Source organism: Eutrigla gurnardus, assembly GCF_963514095.1.
Source record: "Eutrigla gurnardus genome assembly, chromosome: 21".
NCBI classification, from domain to species: domain Eukaryota; kingdom Metazoa; phylum Chordata; class Actinopteri; order Perciformes; family Triglidae; genus Eutrigla; species Eutrigla gurnardus.
Genome location: NC_139932.1, coordinates 8215219 through 8233131, shown reverse-complemented (window position 1 = coordinate 8233131; position 17913 = coordinate 8215219). Strand labels below are relative to the sequence as shown.

The following is a 17913-nucleotide window of genomic DNA, read 5'->3' as shown; positions in this document are numbered from 1 at the left end:
GGAGACAGCCCCCCCTAGGTGTACACTTTGTACCTATGAAACAGATAAGCTTGCCTTTGTAGTCATGGCTACAATGAGGGAGGGGGGGTGTGAGAGAGAGAGAGGAAGAGTTGGTTTGTCAGTGACAAAATCCAAAGCTGGAGGATCGGGCTGCATGTGGACCATGTTTGGAGAAGTCACAGCCGTCGTGAGCAGGTCAGCCAAGGGTTCTGCTGCAGGAATTTCAGTGTCCCAGACGAAATCCGCCGCCTGGTGTAAACACGGCGCGATACGGCGCTGTTTACCCTCCAACCTCCTGTGCTTTTTTTTTCTTTTTTCTTTTTTTTATTGCGTCTCACTCTCATGTTGTGCAAACACAGAATCCACAGTCTCTCACTTTGGAGTCATTATGATCATAACCGTGGTATTTTACGACGTCCATTTCAACGCATACGTCACGACATATATATCCCGATGTTCATCCCTCTAATACGAGTAGAGAAAACATTGTCTCTATTGTACTCAACAGATCATATTGTGCCGTCAGAGCTAGCTGGGCTCCTCTTCATACGGCTTATGTCAAAGGGCTAAACTCCTTTTATGGAGAACGTGTGACATGTAAGGTTTGTCAAATTTAAGGTTTCTCTGGCTTCGCTCTTGGGGGCCCAATCTCGTGCAGCCGATACCGAAGTGAGAACGCGGACGCTGCGGGACTTTTATCGGAGACAAAAATACATATATCGCCAGATTGTACGGAGCAATTTGAAGTGCCTTATCAAGAGTAACATAAGCAAATTGCTCTTTTTATCCTAAAATCTCTGTTGTATCTCTTCCTGCGTCTGTGCTGAAAGTTGTCGATAGGGGCTGCAATGTGATGCACATTAAAGTAGCGTGTTCAGCTTCTTCTTCTTTTTTTTTTTGTTTTTAAATTAACTTTTTGGGTTTTCTCAGCTCTGAGCTCCCGCTACTATAATTTCCAAATCTGAACAGATGCCGTCTGATTGCGGAGGCAATGGAAGTTTTGGACTGAACAATCTGAAACCATAATCTCGATGCCTTTCTGGGGTAATTTATCACAAAATGAACAGTGTATGGTCACAGCAGTGACTTATTTCAATGCTATCCTGGAGGCACAGTGGGCTATTTTGGTTGATTTTCCATCGTGCGTGTGTGTGTGTGTGTGTGTGTGTGTGTGTGTGTGTGTGTGTGTGTGTGCATTCTCATTTGTTATATGGGAAATTGTGCTTTTCAGTGTGTGTCTGCCATTATACACAGAACAGTGTGTGTGTGTGTGTGTGTGTGTGTGTGTGTGTGTGTGTGTGTGTGTGTGTGTGTGCATATTGTTGTGTGTGTTTTCTAAATGGCATCCTCAGCATGAAGACATCAGATTGGACAAAATATCACAGCACATATCAGGGACGATGCGCACAGTGTGATTGTCTATTCCTCCGCCATCACTCCTTCCTCTTTGAGCAAGTCTTTCATTAGCAACAGGCTTCCAAAGACTCACTTAGACACAGCTTTGCTGGAATTACATGGAAATGCATTATATTGTACATTTTCTATCCCATTTAGTAAAGCCGTTTCTTTAATCATTGTACAAAGTACAGATGTAATATTGCAATTTGAAATATGAGCAGTGTATAGCCAGAGAGTTTTTATTTCTTTCTTTTTTAGTTTTGGAATCGAAATGTTATGAAGAATCTATAAAGATATGAATATTATGGTTTACAGAAGTGTTTCAAGTAGATTATACGAGTAGAGGGTATACATATGTACATTTCTGAGGGAAGGATATGGTGAGAAATGGAGTTTTGCCTTGAAAATTGAGCGATCCAGTTTTCAGCTTCAGAGCAGCGTTCAAGGGGATTTGAAGAGTGACGTTTGCGGCCAGAAAGGGCGGGAAAAACGAGCTGGAAACCGGGAGGACGACGCTGAAACCCGTTTCCAGCTACCCAAAGACCCAGAGGCGAGGGCTTCATTTTGATTTCACTTGTAGATTCATGAGGCCTCACGCTCACCTTGAAGATGAAGCTTTTTTTCTTCTTTTTTTTGACCCACTCTGAACTTCAAGGGTCACGATCAACATGTGGATTTAAAGCAAAATCAGCAATTAAAAAAAAAAAAGACAAAAAAAAGTAAAATCCGTAGCCTGCTGCAAGTGTTAATGTACATACAAGTGTTCATTTTCATTTGCTTCTGTATGTAGATGTCCATTGTGTATTCACTCACTGTGGCTTGTGGCTTCTCTTGCAATAGGTAAAAAAAATTAATTTTACAGTCTATCGTTTGCATTGTATATATCTATATGATAACAAATTATATGTAATTCGGATGTGGTACATTTGAAATGTATACACGTCTTTAATAGCTACTATCTGAATGTTTCCTCCACCCCAAAAAAATCCCTCATTTATTCTCCTCCCCCTCCCCCACTATGATACTTCCTGTACAGTAACAATGGTATTGATTTTCCTTTTCGATGCGTTCTTGATTGATTATCTGTTCTGGACAATTAATTATTATCACTGGCCACCTTTGACACTGTAAGATGAACTGCCATAAGTGGTTACATTGTGCCATTTCTCTCAGAATGAAATTCAAATAAAGATATATTAAATGAGTTCCAATTCTTTCTTTCTTAATTTTGTGGGGATGCAGTATGAGAAATATAGATTCTAGCTTTATTTTATATTCATTTTTATTTTTGGAAAGGGGAAATAAAGGGGACATAAATCCAACTGAGGACTACAATGGTGAGGACTTTTATTTATTTATTATTTTACAGCCAAGAGCTGGAGAGTAAAAATCAGTGGGTATAAATTGAGGTACAACAGAGCAGCAGGAGGAAAACACACTAAAACAGTAGTAGTTTGCATACTTGTACAGATGCTATGTCATGCAGCATCCAGACAGAGCTATTATTCTTACTGGAAATGGAAGAGACATCTCATATAGCCTTTGTTTCCTTCTTTTTCTTCTTGCACAAATTAATTAAGTGAAGATGTTTAGAGTTTCAATTTTCACAGACTGCTTCATTAAGTCGAGGCATGGACCAAAGAGGTTTTTTCAAATTAGAGTTAGGCTACACGACTGTAGAAACAAACTCTATCCAATTTGTTCGTAAGAAGGCAAATCCTAAAAAAATAACATCATTAGGTAAGAATGCTAGTAAACAAATCTCTTCCATATTCATTATTCATCCCTACCGCTGAGTATTACATCTCCTATCGCAATATACGAGTTGTTTTCTAGGCACTAGAAAGAAGAAAAGTAAAACACGTCGTCACTAAAAGTCATGTTTCCACTGGTTCTGTCAAAAGCTCTACAGGCTCCTACTGTCGACCTACAGGACACACAAAGAGGAACCGTGTTGAAATAGGGCAGTGGACTTGGTTTCTCCACCCTCTTCTTCCTTCCTGCCGGGGACAAACAACCTCATCAGTCCATTTGGGCACGCTCTCGCTTCTTGCCTTCCTTCTTTTGCTTCTTTGCGTCTGGAAGAGAAGAAAAGAGCACACAGTGTTTACTTTTACACTTTCCCTGCCAGGGGTGGCGTTTTTGGCAAATAAACAATCCCATTGTCTCCATGAAGAGCACAAATGCTCCACTTAAGATTGTAATAATCAACCGTGAGTTTGAATATTTTTTATTTTGTGGCCTTGCTCCGTGAAAACCCCCACTATCAACTTCCTGCTACAGCATATTGACAGAACATGACAGAAGCCATGGTCCAGCCATGGGCTTCAAACTTTGAGAAATTTAAAGTAGGATTTAACAATTTAACAGTTGGCTTGTTTTCCACTGTAATGTCTGTATTATAAATATAATGCTTAGTGGCACAAACACTGGAAAAAAAGGCACAAAATGTTGTTTTTTGTCTTCTCCTGTAACCCTCCGCAATAAAGCAACCTAGCAATATCCCAAAATATGGAACTTTTGCTTTATGAGACAAACAAAAACATTAGCAGGCCCCATGAGGTCAGTGTGTCCCACCATCATGGTTTACTGGGACACTTGATTAGATTAATGTTGCTCATGAAAGTCCTATTAAATTAAAGTTTGTATTTCTGCTCCTCTCAGTGTATTTAATTATCCTTTTTTCAAAACATATTGTTATAATTTCCTCAATGCTGGGCGCAACTAAAGTATAAGTAGTGTTTCAGTTTATGACATGTAAAACAGAGATGTCAGCCTGCATAATCCACCACCCTTTTTATTTCCACCGAACCCAAAGTGAAATTCCACTGCTGCACTTTACACTAAATTCAGATCCTCTGAAATCGCTTTTGTTTAGGTTTCAAAAGTCAACCAGCTTAACATAAATGGTAGGTGTGTTAAATGCAAACTAAAAAAGCCCCACATATTTAAATATTGATGGTGTTTCAGAGGTGAAACTAGTGGAAGTCACACCGAAAAAAAGCAGATTTGATTAAAATCCCTGACAAATCCAAAACATGTGATGTATGAAAAAAAACTTGGTGTATTTAAAAAGAAATACATTGTGATGATGATATGAAAAGGCTGCACTTAAATCCTGATTTAATTTTTGTATGAAATGGATTAGCTTGAAAGGACACCTCCACAAATTCTGTAATGACATGCCAGCAAGCAGTGCAGTACAGTGACAAGGTACGCTGAGATTTCAATTGAGTTTCAGCCTTTTAACATTCTGAATGTGGACCCAAGGAGATCTCAGAAACCCGTTCCTGTCACCTCAGCCTCAAACTACTATTAGGATTTTGACGTGCAAAGCACTCTCAACCATGCACATACGGAAATTGCTCTTGCGTCCCATTTGTTAGCTTGTTTTCATTTGCTTGAATCTGTCCTCTCCCCCCCCCCCCTTTCTTTTTTCTCTCCACATGTTGTTTCCGTCAGCACATTCTGCTCCCCGGAGAGAGGAAGCGATGGCGGCTCTGTTCCATCTTTCTCCATATGTGAGATGTGGGATTCTGGTATCAGGCTGGAGAGCTTTCTGCTGCATTTGCACATTACATGGCCCTCCTCGTCTCTGACACACAAACTCATAATCAGGCCGTTGCTGCCGTCTCCGGCTCAAATCTGCCCTCAGCCAAAACACGGGGGACACATTTAAAAAGCTGTGTCAAGGGCAGAATCTGTAGTTTGGATATTTGTATGTAGCAGTATAACTTCCTATGTAGAACTGTGAGGTACTTACTGTATATTTACAACTACTTTATACTTACTACTGAACTACTACTTTGTACTACAACATTTTAGAGGGATGTCATATACCCTACTGTATGTATTTGACCCACAAAGTAACTTTTTATAGTATAAACTGATTAAAGTGTTCACAGTTACAGTAAACAATGACCTATCAAAACTTGGGAAAGAATTATTTAAACAATTTGCTAACAGCGTTCATTTGGTATTTTCATATACGACCCTTCGTCTCAATGGTTTATTACCTCAGTAAACATTGTAAACATGAGTTTATGGTCTCAGTCACTAGTTCCATGTCTTCTTCAACACAGCATGAAGTGAATTTAGTCAATTATGCTCGATTTAGAGTAGATCAAGCAATAAAACAGGGTATGCTTCAGGGCCTGGCTACCTTGTGAGTATTGTTGGCCAAAATTCCAAGATGGTGAAGTCCAAAATGGCCAACTCGAGGCTTCAAAACTGTAGTCCACAAAGCAACGGGTGAATCACTCCTTATACACAGTCTATATGTAAAAATCCTTAAAAACTGCACTAATTCTAAATATTTCGATGAGACCCGACATGAAGCTGGTGAAATCATGACAAGGCGTTTTCTCCCCTGGAAGCTTGTAACATACTTCCAAAAACAAGACAACTAGATGCAGCAGCCAAACTTGGTGTCCCTCAGGCGACCTTGTTTAGTCTACTCGAGCAACGAGAAACAATTATGGGCCGCTAATGGAGAAAGAGGACGGATGTGTGTGGTGAGAGCAACTGTGGTCGAAGCCGCCCTCGTCTAGTGGAGTGAAATGGCCGGTCAAAAAAAAGTCAATAATATTAATGACAAAGCTGTCAGTTTCACTACTTTATATTCATGTTATAAATATACAAATGTCAATGAGATGGTAATCGAAGAGAAAAAAAACAATCCATTGATCAATTTGAGCTGACATGTGATCAAGATGTCCACTGTTCATCTATATTATAACCTTAAATCTTATTATCCATTATAAAAATGTACATAAAGTAGATCAAATTAGCTCCATCTCGACCAGCTGTAATAGCAAAAGCTGCATGCATGGATGTTCTTCCACCACATTTATTTCACCATGAACATTTTCGTTATTAAAATAAGCCACCGACCATGAACCTCAACACGACCCCTTGGTTTCCTGTAATTTGTCTACTTTCATCTTTCTATTTCAAAGAAAATGTCAAGTTTGCAGCCAACTGCAGTGCAGCTTCTACATGTGGAAAACCACTTCCACAGCTGATGCTCGAGGTGTTTGTTTTACTATGGGGAACTTTCTTTCTTGTGTTGATTTTGGCAGCCCCTGGGGACAAAAGTGGTCGTGTTTCTGAGTGACAGTCTCTTTCAAAAAAGCTCTCTTTTACAGCAGTGGGGTCTGACATTCTGTCACATACAGTCCTGGTTCTGGTTCTGGTTCTCCCGTGTCTCAGGCTCTATTGCCCCAGCAGTACAGCTGAGGACTCCAGAAGCTGGACCTGGGTCATCACACGGTGAAATGATCAAATAAAACCATTTCTAGCGAAATCTCTATTCCACAGTTTGGCTGGCGAACCTAAAACCATCAAACCTTCTGTTCGGGACCTCTGTTCGACTTTGAAAAAATGTCTTTGACTTAATCACCTGCTGTCTGTCCATAAAGAATGAAACAAACACATTATCCACCAAACAAATTCAAAGACGGCAGATTTATTCCTACAAAAGCCTTTTGTTCGACCCAAAACATCATCTCTGGCATCCGAACACTCCAAACACTCTGCTCACTCCTGTTTCCTGCTGAAAGAGAAAGGCGGGGACCTTGAGGTTTCTACAGGCATTCATAATGTTTCATTGCTGTCACTCTTTGTTCCCCTCCTTCGCTCCGCGGGGTCCGTGTTTCACCTGGGCCAGACAGCAAAGACACGCAACTCTGAGTCTCGGATCGCTCCCAAGACGCCTCTTAGCATTGTCTCCTCCAGAATCTGCAAAATGACAGATGCTACCTCCATCACAGCAACCTGCAGCAGTCAGGGGGGGGGGGGACCTATCTCCCAAGCCAAGGTGGCTGCTCAGAATTGCAGATTTGGCTGGGCAGATCTCTGCTCCCAGCCGGAGGGGAGGTTGAGATGGCCTCTCCTCTCTCCATCTCAGTCGTTCCAAAGCCAAACATTTTCTGTTTTCTTTTCATAAGCTCCCTGATCCCGCCGTTCACTGTATCTCTGCCATCCCCCCCGACACAGAAAAGCAAACACAATTCCTCCTTCCTCTACACATCTCATTGTGTACTGCACCCGCTTTCTTTTTTTCCCCAGTAACCCCTTTGCCTCCAGGGCTTATCTTCCAACTGGCAGATGCATGTGGGGGGAAGCACATCACATCTCGGTCACTGTCTTCACTGTCACACCTCTTAGACCGTCACTCCCCCATACATGCATCTGGATTCCCTTTAGCATTGATGAGGTACGCAGCGCTGCACACTACGCCTGCAAAGCAAACACCTTTTTTTTCTCCATTTGCATGCACGCAGACATCCAGTATGTGAATATATTTGCATTTTATGGACATTTTTAACGTGAGAGGTTCATGGTCCACCTCGCTATTACTGCATAATGAAACACAGGGAATTACATTTGAAACGCAGGAATGTGGATGCACTCATGCGTCCTTTAAGGGGATCTTAATTTGGACCATCTTGTCTTGAATTTCTATACTGCGCTGTGAAAAATTAAAGGGGTTCATGATTAAATCCATCATTTGGCGTAAGGCTCTTTATATTCACTTTATAACACTAACTAGTATAGCCAAATGGGGGGAAAAAATAGAACATGCAAATTGCATGTCAGCAGTTGCGCAGTCCAAAGATGAGTAAATTGGCCACAGTGTGAATGTGTGTGTGTGATGAACGCTGAAATATTGGAGACCAGTCTGCATTATGGAATCGGTTCCATCCCCCACAGCTCTGGATGTAAATCAATGGACATTACACAACAAGTCCTCCAAATGTAAAAGCAAGAATACATACACGTATGTTTGTCATTGGCCTTTGCTCCCATTGGACAAGAGTGATAACTATTGGCTGCTGGAGGTCTTTAACATCAATGGAATCATTACTGTCACATACAGAACTGACGGGGGAGGGGTACGTAGCACTACACCAACCGTACACCAGGCACCATTGAGCCTTAAGTCCGGATTGTTTGGCCAGTACTCAAGCACGGTACGCTTCCTCGACGCTGGCACGCTTGGAAGAGGTGGATTTATGTACGGTACGGTTCATGCACACGCACATGCACAGGTACGCAATGTGGACATGACGTAGGCTTTAATCGTTAGGCCGTCCCTCCCATAATCGCTGAGTGTTTAACTCGGATCTCCCGGATTCTGGGTTGGGTTTGGGCTTCAGATTCGTGGTGTGAGCGTTACCGGAGCGGAACCGGACCGGTCCTTTTATAATAAAAATCCGCTCCGCTTCAGCAGCCTCTCACTCGCGATCGCTCCTGCTCACATGCTCTGATGCAGGCCGAGTTTTTACTAGAAATATGTGCAGACGGGACTTGTCAGTAAAGTTTCAGTCATGTTCTCTGTGTTGTTCTCTCTTGTGTTAACTTGAGACAGCGCTCTTTGAAAACAACATCAAGCCATGCGTGTGTCGTATCACGACATGAGGATGTATGTACAACAGGCAATCGGGCCGAGGCCCATTTGGGATCGTGCCGAGGTACGGTACGGATCGAACGTTCCTGGTGTGAATGCGCCCTAAGCTGCTGTCTTCATCGAGTTGGGAGTGAGAATGTGTCGCCTATGATAAATCCATATACATCTCTAGATATTTCAGCAGACGCATCCTGTATTATACATTTGGCAGGGAGTCCCAGATGCCGAGTACAGTAGAGCTCCTGGAGAAGCTTCCTCCCGTCACAATGCATTAATAATGTGCTACCTGGTTAAACATTTAACCGATTCCTCCTTCAAATAGGGTTTGGCGTCACATCTTAAGGAAAACAAGTCAAGCAGAAGTACGTGTTACTTCCTGCAGGAAAAAAAGAAAACTGTCACATTTGATTTATTGTCGTCATTCAGGGCTTCACCTGACTGCGGCCGTTTGATGAAGTGACAGTAAGGTTAGGCAAACTGTGTGTGCAAACCTTTTTTTGTGTGCACACATGTCATCTGCCGAGCGCGATAAGGGGCGCTGTTTATGACCGTTGGCAGCGATTCTGCACTCATTATAATCCTGTTTGGACAATGGGACAGTCACAGTGGGTCAGTTACATCCTTGTTTACAGATTAACAAAGGGCATCGCCTCACTTGGAAGCGGAGGCTTTCTTATCGCCATTTTTACACCAAGCAGACGGTAATATACTCGACATGGTTATTTAATATTCTCCCATTAGCTCAAATCTTGTGTCAACTCCAGCTTTCCGATAACTGGCCATTTTTCCTGTAGAATGCGGGAAGTCAGAGCCCTCTGCCTCCAATTTCTTTGAAGTGACTGCAGAACACTAAAAGCATGTAATTACACCTGAATAGTGAGTTAACCTGTCCCCCTTTGCTTTAACACCACCACTTCAATTTAGCACTTAGGTGGGTGGATTTCCATCATGTGAATGGGAATCGTTGCCTGAGATTAGAGTCATTTGCAAGGGTTTGTGGGATTTAACAGCGAAGATGCAGTCAGTCTGAGATGTGCCAGGAGGTCGGATAAACCCACTCAAATATGCCTTGATGCACGAACATGATGTTCATTTATCGTAATTAAAATTAAATTCAGATGACTTTATTCCAGGTTGTTTGACCCGTGCGTTTCGTTGCTAAAAGGGCATCAAAAACGGCACCAAATGTACAAGAGTGTCGCTGGGAAGCAGTTCAGCCATTCATCTGAATAAACAGAGACACACAAGTGGTAAACATCCCTTCAGCTATAATTAATTAAACAAACCAACCAGTCTAACATTCCCTGTAACTGTTTACAACGATTTGACAGTACAAGAAAGTGCTGGAGCAATTCTTCTTGTAAATCATTAGTTTGCATCTGCGCGGCTCTTTCTTTTGATCCGAGCCGTCCTCGCAACATGATGCGATTTCTCCTAATAACGAATCACATTCCCAGCTTTCAACCCGGTCCAAAAAGGCGACTGTGTTGCGTTGAGAGTTTAAGGACGTTATGTTTCGATGAGTCTCTCCAGCTCACATTACAAAGTCCATGAACACGTCTTGTTGATGAGCCGTCTGTGTGTGTGTAAGCACATCAGCGCCAGGAATATGCCTCACGCATGTGGGTTCAGCCCTATCTACCATTATTCATCATAACACATAATATGAATAATGCTTGTTATCACCTAATAATCATAGAACATGAACACACTCATCAGAAGCATTAAAGTGTAGCATAAACTTCTGTCAGTCACCAGAATTTGATTTCCCCCCCGATGATGCAGAATGCAAATCCCCAAAACGGTCCAATCAAAGAGTTACTGTCAGTAATGTGAACAGGAACCAGACCAGAAATAAAATGCAAAAATGTATCATCATGTAGTTTTCCAAACTACAGATTTAAAAGCGCTCTCAGATCAGTTTTGTTCCGCACCACAGTTCACAAGGGAACCAACATGCTGGATGCAATTTGTTGCCATGGACTGAAAAGAATGAAAGATTCTCTCTATGGATGTCCGACATTTGCTTCACATATGGGCCGAAGAGAAAATCCAGAAGATGCTAAATAAAGTCAACAAAAGTAGTGACACTGTTAAAGTCATTTGTGAAACTAAGTACACGCAGTCGATCAGTGCAAACTGGAAAAACTTTGGCAGATATGATTAAAAGTCTGCACTTCCTTAGTAGTCCTAGCTCTGGAGATAAAAAGGGTACATTTACTCCTTCCTCCCCTCAGCAAATCATTTTTTGTACTTGATCAGCTTTAATTTGTGCACTCTGAAACTAAATTGACTAAAAACAAACAACAGCATCAATTCCACTCTGATAGGGATAAGCTAAACAGACTTCGCCTTGTGAAAGCACCCTGAAAGACGTTGCTTTGTCCCAGTTGAATTCCATTCAAATTAAAAGTCAATTTTAAAAAGAGTGGTATATTGATTTCTTTCAGTAAACGTAATTGTGCCAACAAAAGGTTTTCTTCCTCAGAGCGCACAAGCACAACAGGTTGTGTTCATGCTTCTGAAAGCAGACAGTAAAATATCATATCTGTTGTTACAGAGAACCTCATGCCTCACTTTTGAGAACATGGTGATTCATCAACGGGACGTCGGTGCTCCCTTCTGCTGCCGAGAGCACGTCCGGCGTGAGTTACATCTTATCTAGTGATGATTTATTCCTCCCAGCTCACCTTGCAGCTTAGTCTTGGGGATTTTCCCACAGGGCTTGGTGGCTGTGACAGTGGCGGCGCAGGTCGCGTCCATGAGCGCTCGCTTCAGCACGCCCGTCCTGTTCTTCTTGCCTGTCGCCAGATCGCACTCCCCCCAAGCCTGGAAGTCGTACTTGCATTCCCCTGCAGCACACAAAGAAATCAGATGCTTCATTAGGGGCTTTTAGTGAAGGAGCTGCAAAGGAAAGGAAAACACGAAATATAAGTCTATTTGTTTTTTTGTTTTTTTAAAAAGTCAATTGCAATCAGTCAATGAATCAACCTCCATTGAGCCTGCACAGTTGTGAGTCATACACGTTGAATGGTTGTCTGATGAACTTAATTTACCTGGCTATTATCTCCTTCCTATCAATAGGAAGTGCCCAAGAGCCAGGAAACCATAACACAACATGCTCTTATTAAAATCCACATAAAAGATGCTTAAAGCTTTTTTTCCTGACAAGAGCAGATGGTGCTTCACAGTTTTTGATCCTGTATTTCCTATATAATGAAAGCCGCTCACAGATGAATGTAATCAAAACCCGGTCGGGGTTCCTGTTCATCCTGGAAATAATGGACGGATACAATCTGGGCAGCGGAGACTGAAAGTACTTCCAGCAGGACCTCAAATGCACAATTTCACATATGTGCTTTCATTTGATATTAAATTGTACCTACCTTAAACCCAAGCCCAAAGGAGGCAAGATTGCTCCAGAAAAATGGCAGCGGTGGCTGCCGTATGTTATAAAAACGCTTTTGAAGCCATGTGTGTGCGTGTTTGTGTACTGTACGTCTCTCATGCCTTTCACATCTCCCTCCATTATTTTGTTGCCACTCTAGCCGGGCTCCCTCGAGGCTGTGACACTCATTCGTCAGCTTCCTTTCACATGAAAGTGTCGGACCCCTTGTCACTGCCTCCGAGATCCCCGGGTGCTCATCAGAGGAGGGGAGAGGCACAACGACGGGGTGAGGAGAGGAGGGACGGAGAGTGGCGAGAGGGAGTGACAGGGCCATTGTTGCAAGAATCCTACAGGGACTCCCTGAGCATCCAACTTTAAAACCCCTTCGCCTCCATAATTTGTCTCTGAGAGAGAGAAAGAGAGCGCTTCCTTGGTTGCTCCTGGGAATTTGACAGGCAACGAATCTCCTCTTTAAAGTGTGCGAGCAACAAAAAAAATGGTTGCACGTGAGCGGATTCAGCCATTCATCAATAACTCTACATCCAGACAGTCATATATAGATTTCAGGATGATTGGAGGGGAAATCTGATCATTAAGAATCTTACCTAGCCTTCGAAGAATGTCAAATCCACTATCAAGTACTTGTTTTGGATTTAAAGGTCATCCCTCAAAAGAAATCAAAACTGAGAATACTCACAGTTGAAATTGGTATGAGATCTTTTTACAATATTTTGAATACCGTGAAGAAAAAGGTATGTCCTTTCATATTAGAATATTGCAGTATACCTTTTGTTTGAGGCTTTGTTTCCATGCATGTGTGCATTCGCTGTACATGGAGACCCATTCGCTTTTAGTGTTGGTTACCATGTCACCTGGCCCTCATGCCTGCTGACCAGCCTGGCTCTACAGGGTTGGGCACACCCTCCTCATGTAAGCACTTTTATAATCTCCCAGCATAGTACTCCGGGTGGAGTCCTGAACAACTCTCCATGATCCCAAGTTTACACTTTGTTCATGTATTGCCTTCCTTGTAATGATACCTGAGCCACATGATGATAATGATGATGATGATGATGATGATGATGATGTAAATGTTAATAACTACCTCACACTTAGCCTACTTTGTCTCTACATGAATGACAGACGAGCATTTTAACAGCAGCATATCTGAATCCAAGGTCTATTCACAACAATTTTGTGGGTCGTAGGCACCAAATGTTCCGTTTTTATCTTTTTGATTGCAAAAATATCCACACTGCAATCTTAAGTATATTTGTCTAATAACTACAGTTAATGTAAGACACAATTATCAAAAAAGTAACACCTTGTATTCAACTGAAGGAGCAAAACATCTTCAAAAACCTAAAACAAGTGCAGTTGCCAACAATAAAGTTTTCCAAGACCATATGTTTGTTTGTTTTTTTTGTTTAAATTTGTTTTGAAGTTGCCTTTTTCCAGTGCAAAATCAAAAAAGGGAGGGCTGACTCAGTTTCAGCCTCTACAACACAAAAGGAACCCTTTCATTTATTTTCCTTTCATTTATTTTCTCAAATAACTTTCCACAATTTAAAGGCCAGCGGCATGTTACTTAATGCCCATACTCCCAAACTTTTTGCTGCTGTAATCTATATTGCCAGTTAGCGGGACCCTTATTTCCTGCAGTGTGTTCATCACTCGTGACAGGCTCATTGCAGAGCAGCAGGCTCTTGCCTGACAGGCCTTACTGGGGGAACAAAAGTCCCTCAGGCTTGTCACTGCAAGACATTTCAGCTGTGACGGCTACACAGTCTCAAGACCAAAAAGGCAAATGACAAAGCGGGATGATTATTCGTGCAGTTTCCAAGACGATGTATCACTTCCTCAGCAGACGTTTCTGTTGTAGCTCTAATTAGCTAGCTTACTCATTCCTATTGTGAAAATGGGGCCATTGTTTGTGTGAGTGACAGGCCAACATACATTATGAGGAGGTGTGGGGTGAGAGAGGGATGGGAGCCCTGCAGTTATACGGAAGGAAGTAGGATGTTTGGAAGGAGTTTTTAAATATTGTTTAAAAGTAGACCTCTAGGTTAGTCAAGATCTGTGTCCTTCCTCACCTCCAAACTTCTTCTTCCAGTTGCAGGGGATCTTGCAGCGTTGGGTCTTGATGGTCTGCTTGCAGTCGGTCCCGGTACGCGTTCCCTCCCTGGTCCCGAGTCCACAGTCGCCCTCGTTGGCTACACACACACTCCACTGCCAGTCTCCACAGTCGGACTTACGCTCCTTCTTTCCTGTAAGAGCAAACATACACCTTTTTTTCCTTTCCCTGCATAGCCCTTATAAATAAATATTACATTTCAAATATAAATATCCAATGTGTGTGGTCATGCAAGGCTTGCCGGAAGTTTTAAAATTCTCATGTCTGCAGATCCTGTAATACCAAGCTTGTTAGAATTATAGTCTTTATTATATTATTACATATAATGATGGAGACTGATTCTTGCAGTGTATACTAGTATTTAGCCCCCCTTTGACTTTTCAATATTTCAAGGCAGATGTAATGAGTTTATTGCTTCTGCTAATTTCCAATGCAAATTAACTTGTTTTTCTTTGAATTAAATTATCTAAATGTTGTTTACTTCGCCCGAGTGGGAAAAATCGGATTTGTTTTGCCTTTTCTTGGAAGATATTGCTATTTGTTTCTGTAAATTCTCAAAGGACACCAATTACTTCAACCCCAAAGGCTTTGTTTTTTCTTTTTCATATAGATTTAAGAGTTGTGTCCAACTAAGTAAGGTGTTTTTAAGGAACATTTCTCCCAGCGCCTGATTTTGGGGCGATGTTAGCGTTGCATGTCACTCCAATGGGGAAAAGCATTATTTATGAGGTTAATTAACAATTTTTTTTCTACATCAGCAATGAAGTTATATATTGGATTTAATACTGAACAGCACAGTGCTAATATTTAATATTAATGTGTCACCAACAGATTGACTACTTCTATTTTTCTATAATTAAAGAAGTTTTCCTGGGCTTTGTAAAGTTCACCTTGTTTCTCTCCTTTGCCTCCTTCAGCTGCCATCACCGTGAGCATCAGGAGAGCCATCACGGCCACTCGTGTCCACTGCTTCTGTCCATACATCCTGAAAGAGAGACAAGTCAATCATTAGAGGAGAGTCCTGCTTTCTTTACACAGTAAATGTGTTACCAGTCTTTGCTTCTCAGTCCAAATCCAGGAGCTGTTTGCTAAATGTCATGTGCCTCCTGTCCACCTGTGTATCGATCTACCACGTTTCAAAACACATTTTTGGGGACTGTTGACTTTATAAATTCTTTAAAATGTGCCTGAACTTTACATTTTCTGATGTTTGGTAGAAGAGGAAGAAGAAGAAGAGGAAGGACTAGTCCCGAGTCTCAGGAGACGGAGGGAGAGCCTGGGGAATTTCCATCTCTCATCCTGTGTCATTTCCACCGTGCTGGATTCCAATATCAACATTTTGATTGTCTGCACTGCCAACACACTGTCGGTTACGGCTGTGTTTGCTGTCAGTCTCGATAAAACCTTGTCAAGGGTAGATAAAGTCAACACACAAGTTTGATACGATTTGACGAAACTCACATAAATATATACGTGTGAAGGTTAGTTAACCATTGCTGACAACATAAGATTAAGAGTGAAAGCAAAGAATATATATATATATTATTTGTGTTTAGATGCTTTTTGAGGGTTGATTTGATGCTGGTGAAGGAATATTCGGTATTGGTTCTTATACTGATCATATTAAAGTTATCCTGTGGGTTTTTTTTATTTTATTTATTTTTTTACCAGTATTAGGTCTTATTCTGTTTTCATTAAGAGCAGGTCTCTGTTTTTGTTTGTTTTTTGAGTGGGTCCCCATTTTGTCTATTTTTTGAGAGGGTCCCCACTTTGTCTTTATGAGATGGTCTCCGTTTTGTTTGTTTTTTGAGTGGGTCCCCATTTTGTCTATTTTTTGAGAGGGTCCCCACTTTGTCTTTATGAGATGGTCGCCGTTTTGTTTGTTTTTTCAGTGGGTCCCCATTTTGTCTAGTTTATGAGAGGGTCCCCACTTTGTCTTTATGAGATGGTCCCCGTTTTTTTTTGTTTTTTGAGTGGGTCCCAGTTTTGTCTGTTTTTTGAGTCGGTCCACATTTTGTATTTATGAGATGGTCCCCGTTTTGCACACACAAGGATGTCTACATACACAGGCATAATTGCCAATGGTTTCACACGATTCATCTCATCCACAGGTGGCAGTAATGACCCGAGGAATGTAGCAATGTGCCAACAAAAGGTCAGTGGAAGAACATTGCTAGCAAGAAAAGATGGATTTAAACAGTGCACATATCAAAATGTTATTTAAAAACATTTAAGTGTATTGGTATTAGACTGATGGGACTAGTCCAGAGAAAATACAAACAAGACATTAATGTAAAGTAAATGTGAATATAGTGAATATTCCCACATCAGTATTCACTTTTTAGCTGCCTGAAGATGCAGATGCTTGTAGTTTGAGAGATTTGTGTTTTGAGTCCAAACAGGCTTACTGACTTGTACATTGTTCGAAAGATTACATCTGCTGCAAGAAAGTGTAAAAAGAGGAAGTTGGCTCGGGTTAATTTGCTGTACAATGAATAGAAAAATGTCATCAGTTGTCTATCTATTTGCACACGGCTTTAATCCGCCGGCTGGTTCTGGATCAGCAGAAAGCTGTAACTGTAACTGTCAGGGCAACGGGGGACTGGGGACAGGGGAAATAGCTCCCATGCTCAAACTCCTGTAAAAACGTTGATCCTTGTCAGGAAAATAATATCTATTCATCATTTTTAACTCATCGTGAGCTGGTTCTGAGCCTCTCCCTTCTTATTGTGTCAGCAATGTGCATTCCCAACTTTTCATTTAACTTCACTTAAAATGAGTCTGAGTCTGTTAATACGACGATGAAAGCCTCCGAAATGTGAATCAGGTATTCAAGCCTCATACTTAATTCTGAAATGTTATTGTTGTACATTCTATCTCGTATTTAATCTCTCCCAGCACTTCTTAGAAACTCATAATGAGCCTTATGGCAGCGCCCGCAGTCATTTGAAACCTTCACACGGTTGATTTTATATTTTACTGACAGTGGCAGCATGCAGGCAAACCCTATTTTGATTAAATACTTGAGACTATCTCCAAGTTCTTTTATGTTGACTCTTTTAAAGAGATTCCAAACTTTTCATCTCCATAACCACAAAAAGGGGAAGGAGAGAAAAAATCTGTGAATCCCAACTTTAAGAAGCGCATACAATGATTTCAGAGAGTTTTCAGAGAGAAAATCCAATGAACGCACCCCGATAAAGATCATTTTTTGAGAAAAAAGGCATTGTGGCCTTTCAAAAGATAAGAAAGCCTTTTCCTCAGTTAGTCACACGCACAGTGATGGGCTCTTGCTGCAGTGCCAGCATAATAGGGGACGGGGTTGATGACTTTGAATGAGCCCTCTATGCAGTAGCTTAAAGAGAGAAAAGTCTTGGAATTGAAGTGAATTAACCGTTTCCTCTGGAGAGAATCCTCTGAGACGACGGGTTTCTCCTCCTCAATAAATTAAATGGAAGTATATCCCAGCCATGTAGCTCCTATTACCGGAGTATGACAGCATAACTGAGGACCGAGTGGATCGGAGCATTTGATTATCATTCAGTAGACATGTGCTCCGCCGCCAGTGTAGCACTTTGATAA

General features: G+C 41.5%; 1 protein-coding gene across 1 annotated transcript in view; it reads right to left on the bottom strand.

Moving 5' to 3' along the window:
- Positions 1 to 1331: 1331 nt before the first annotated feature.
- ptn (pleiotrophin) overlaps positions 1332 to 17913 on the bottom strand; it is a 41924-nt gene continuing 25342 nt past the window's right edge. Inside the window, exons 2-5 of the mRNA XM_084039101.1 lie at positions 15222 to 15316; positions 14291 to 14464; positions 11500 to 11661; positions 1332 to 3476 (exon numbers count right to left, since the gene is read on the bottom strand). Coding sequence (XP_083895227.1) covers positions 3421 to 3476; positions 11500 to 11661; positions 14291 to 14464; positions 15222 to 15316 — 487 coding nt within the window. The 3' untranslated portion in view covers positions 1332 to 3420. The remainder of the gene's footprint in view (positions 3477 to 11499; positions 11662 to 14290; positions 14465 to 15221; positions 15317 to 17913) is intronic.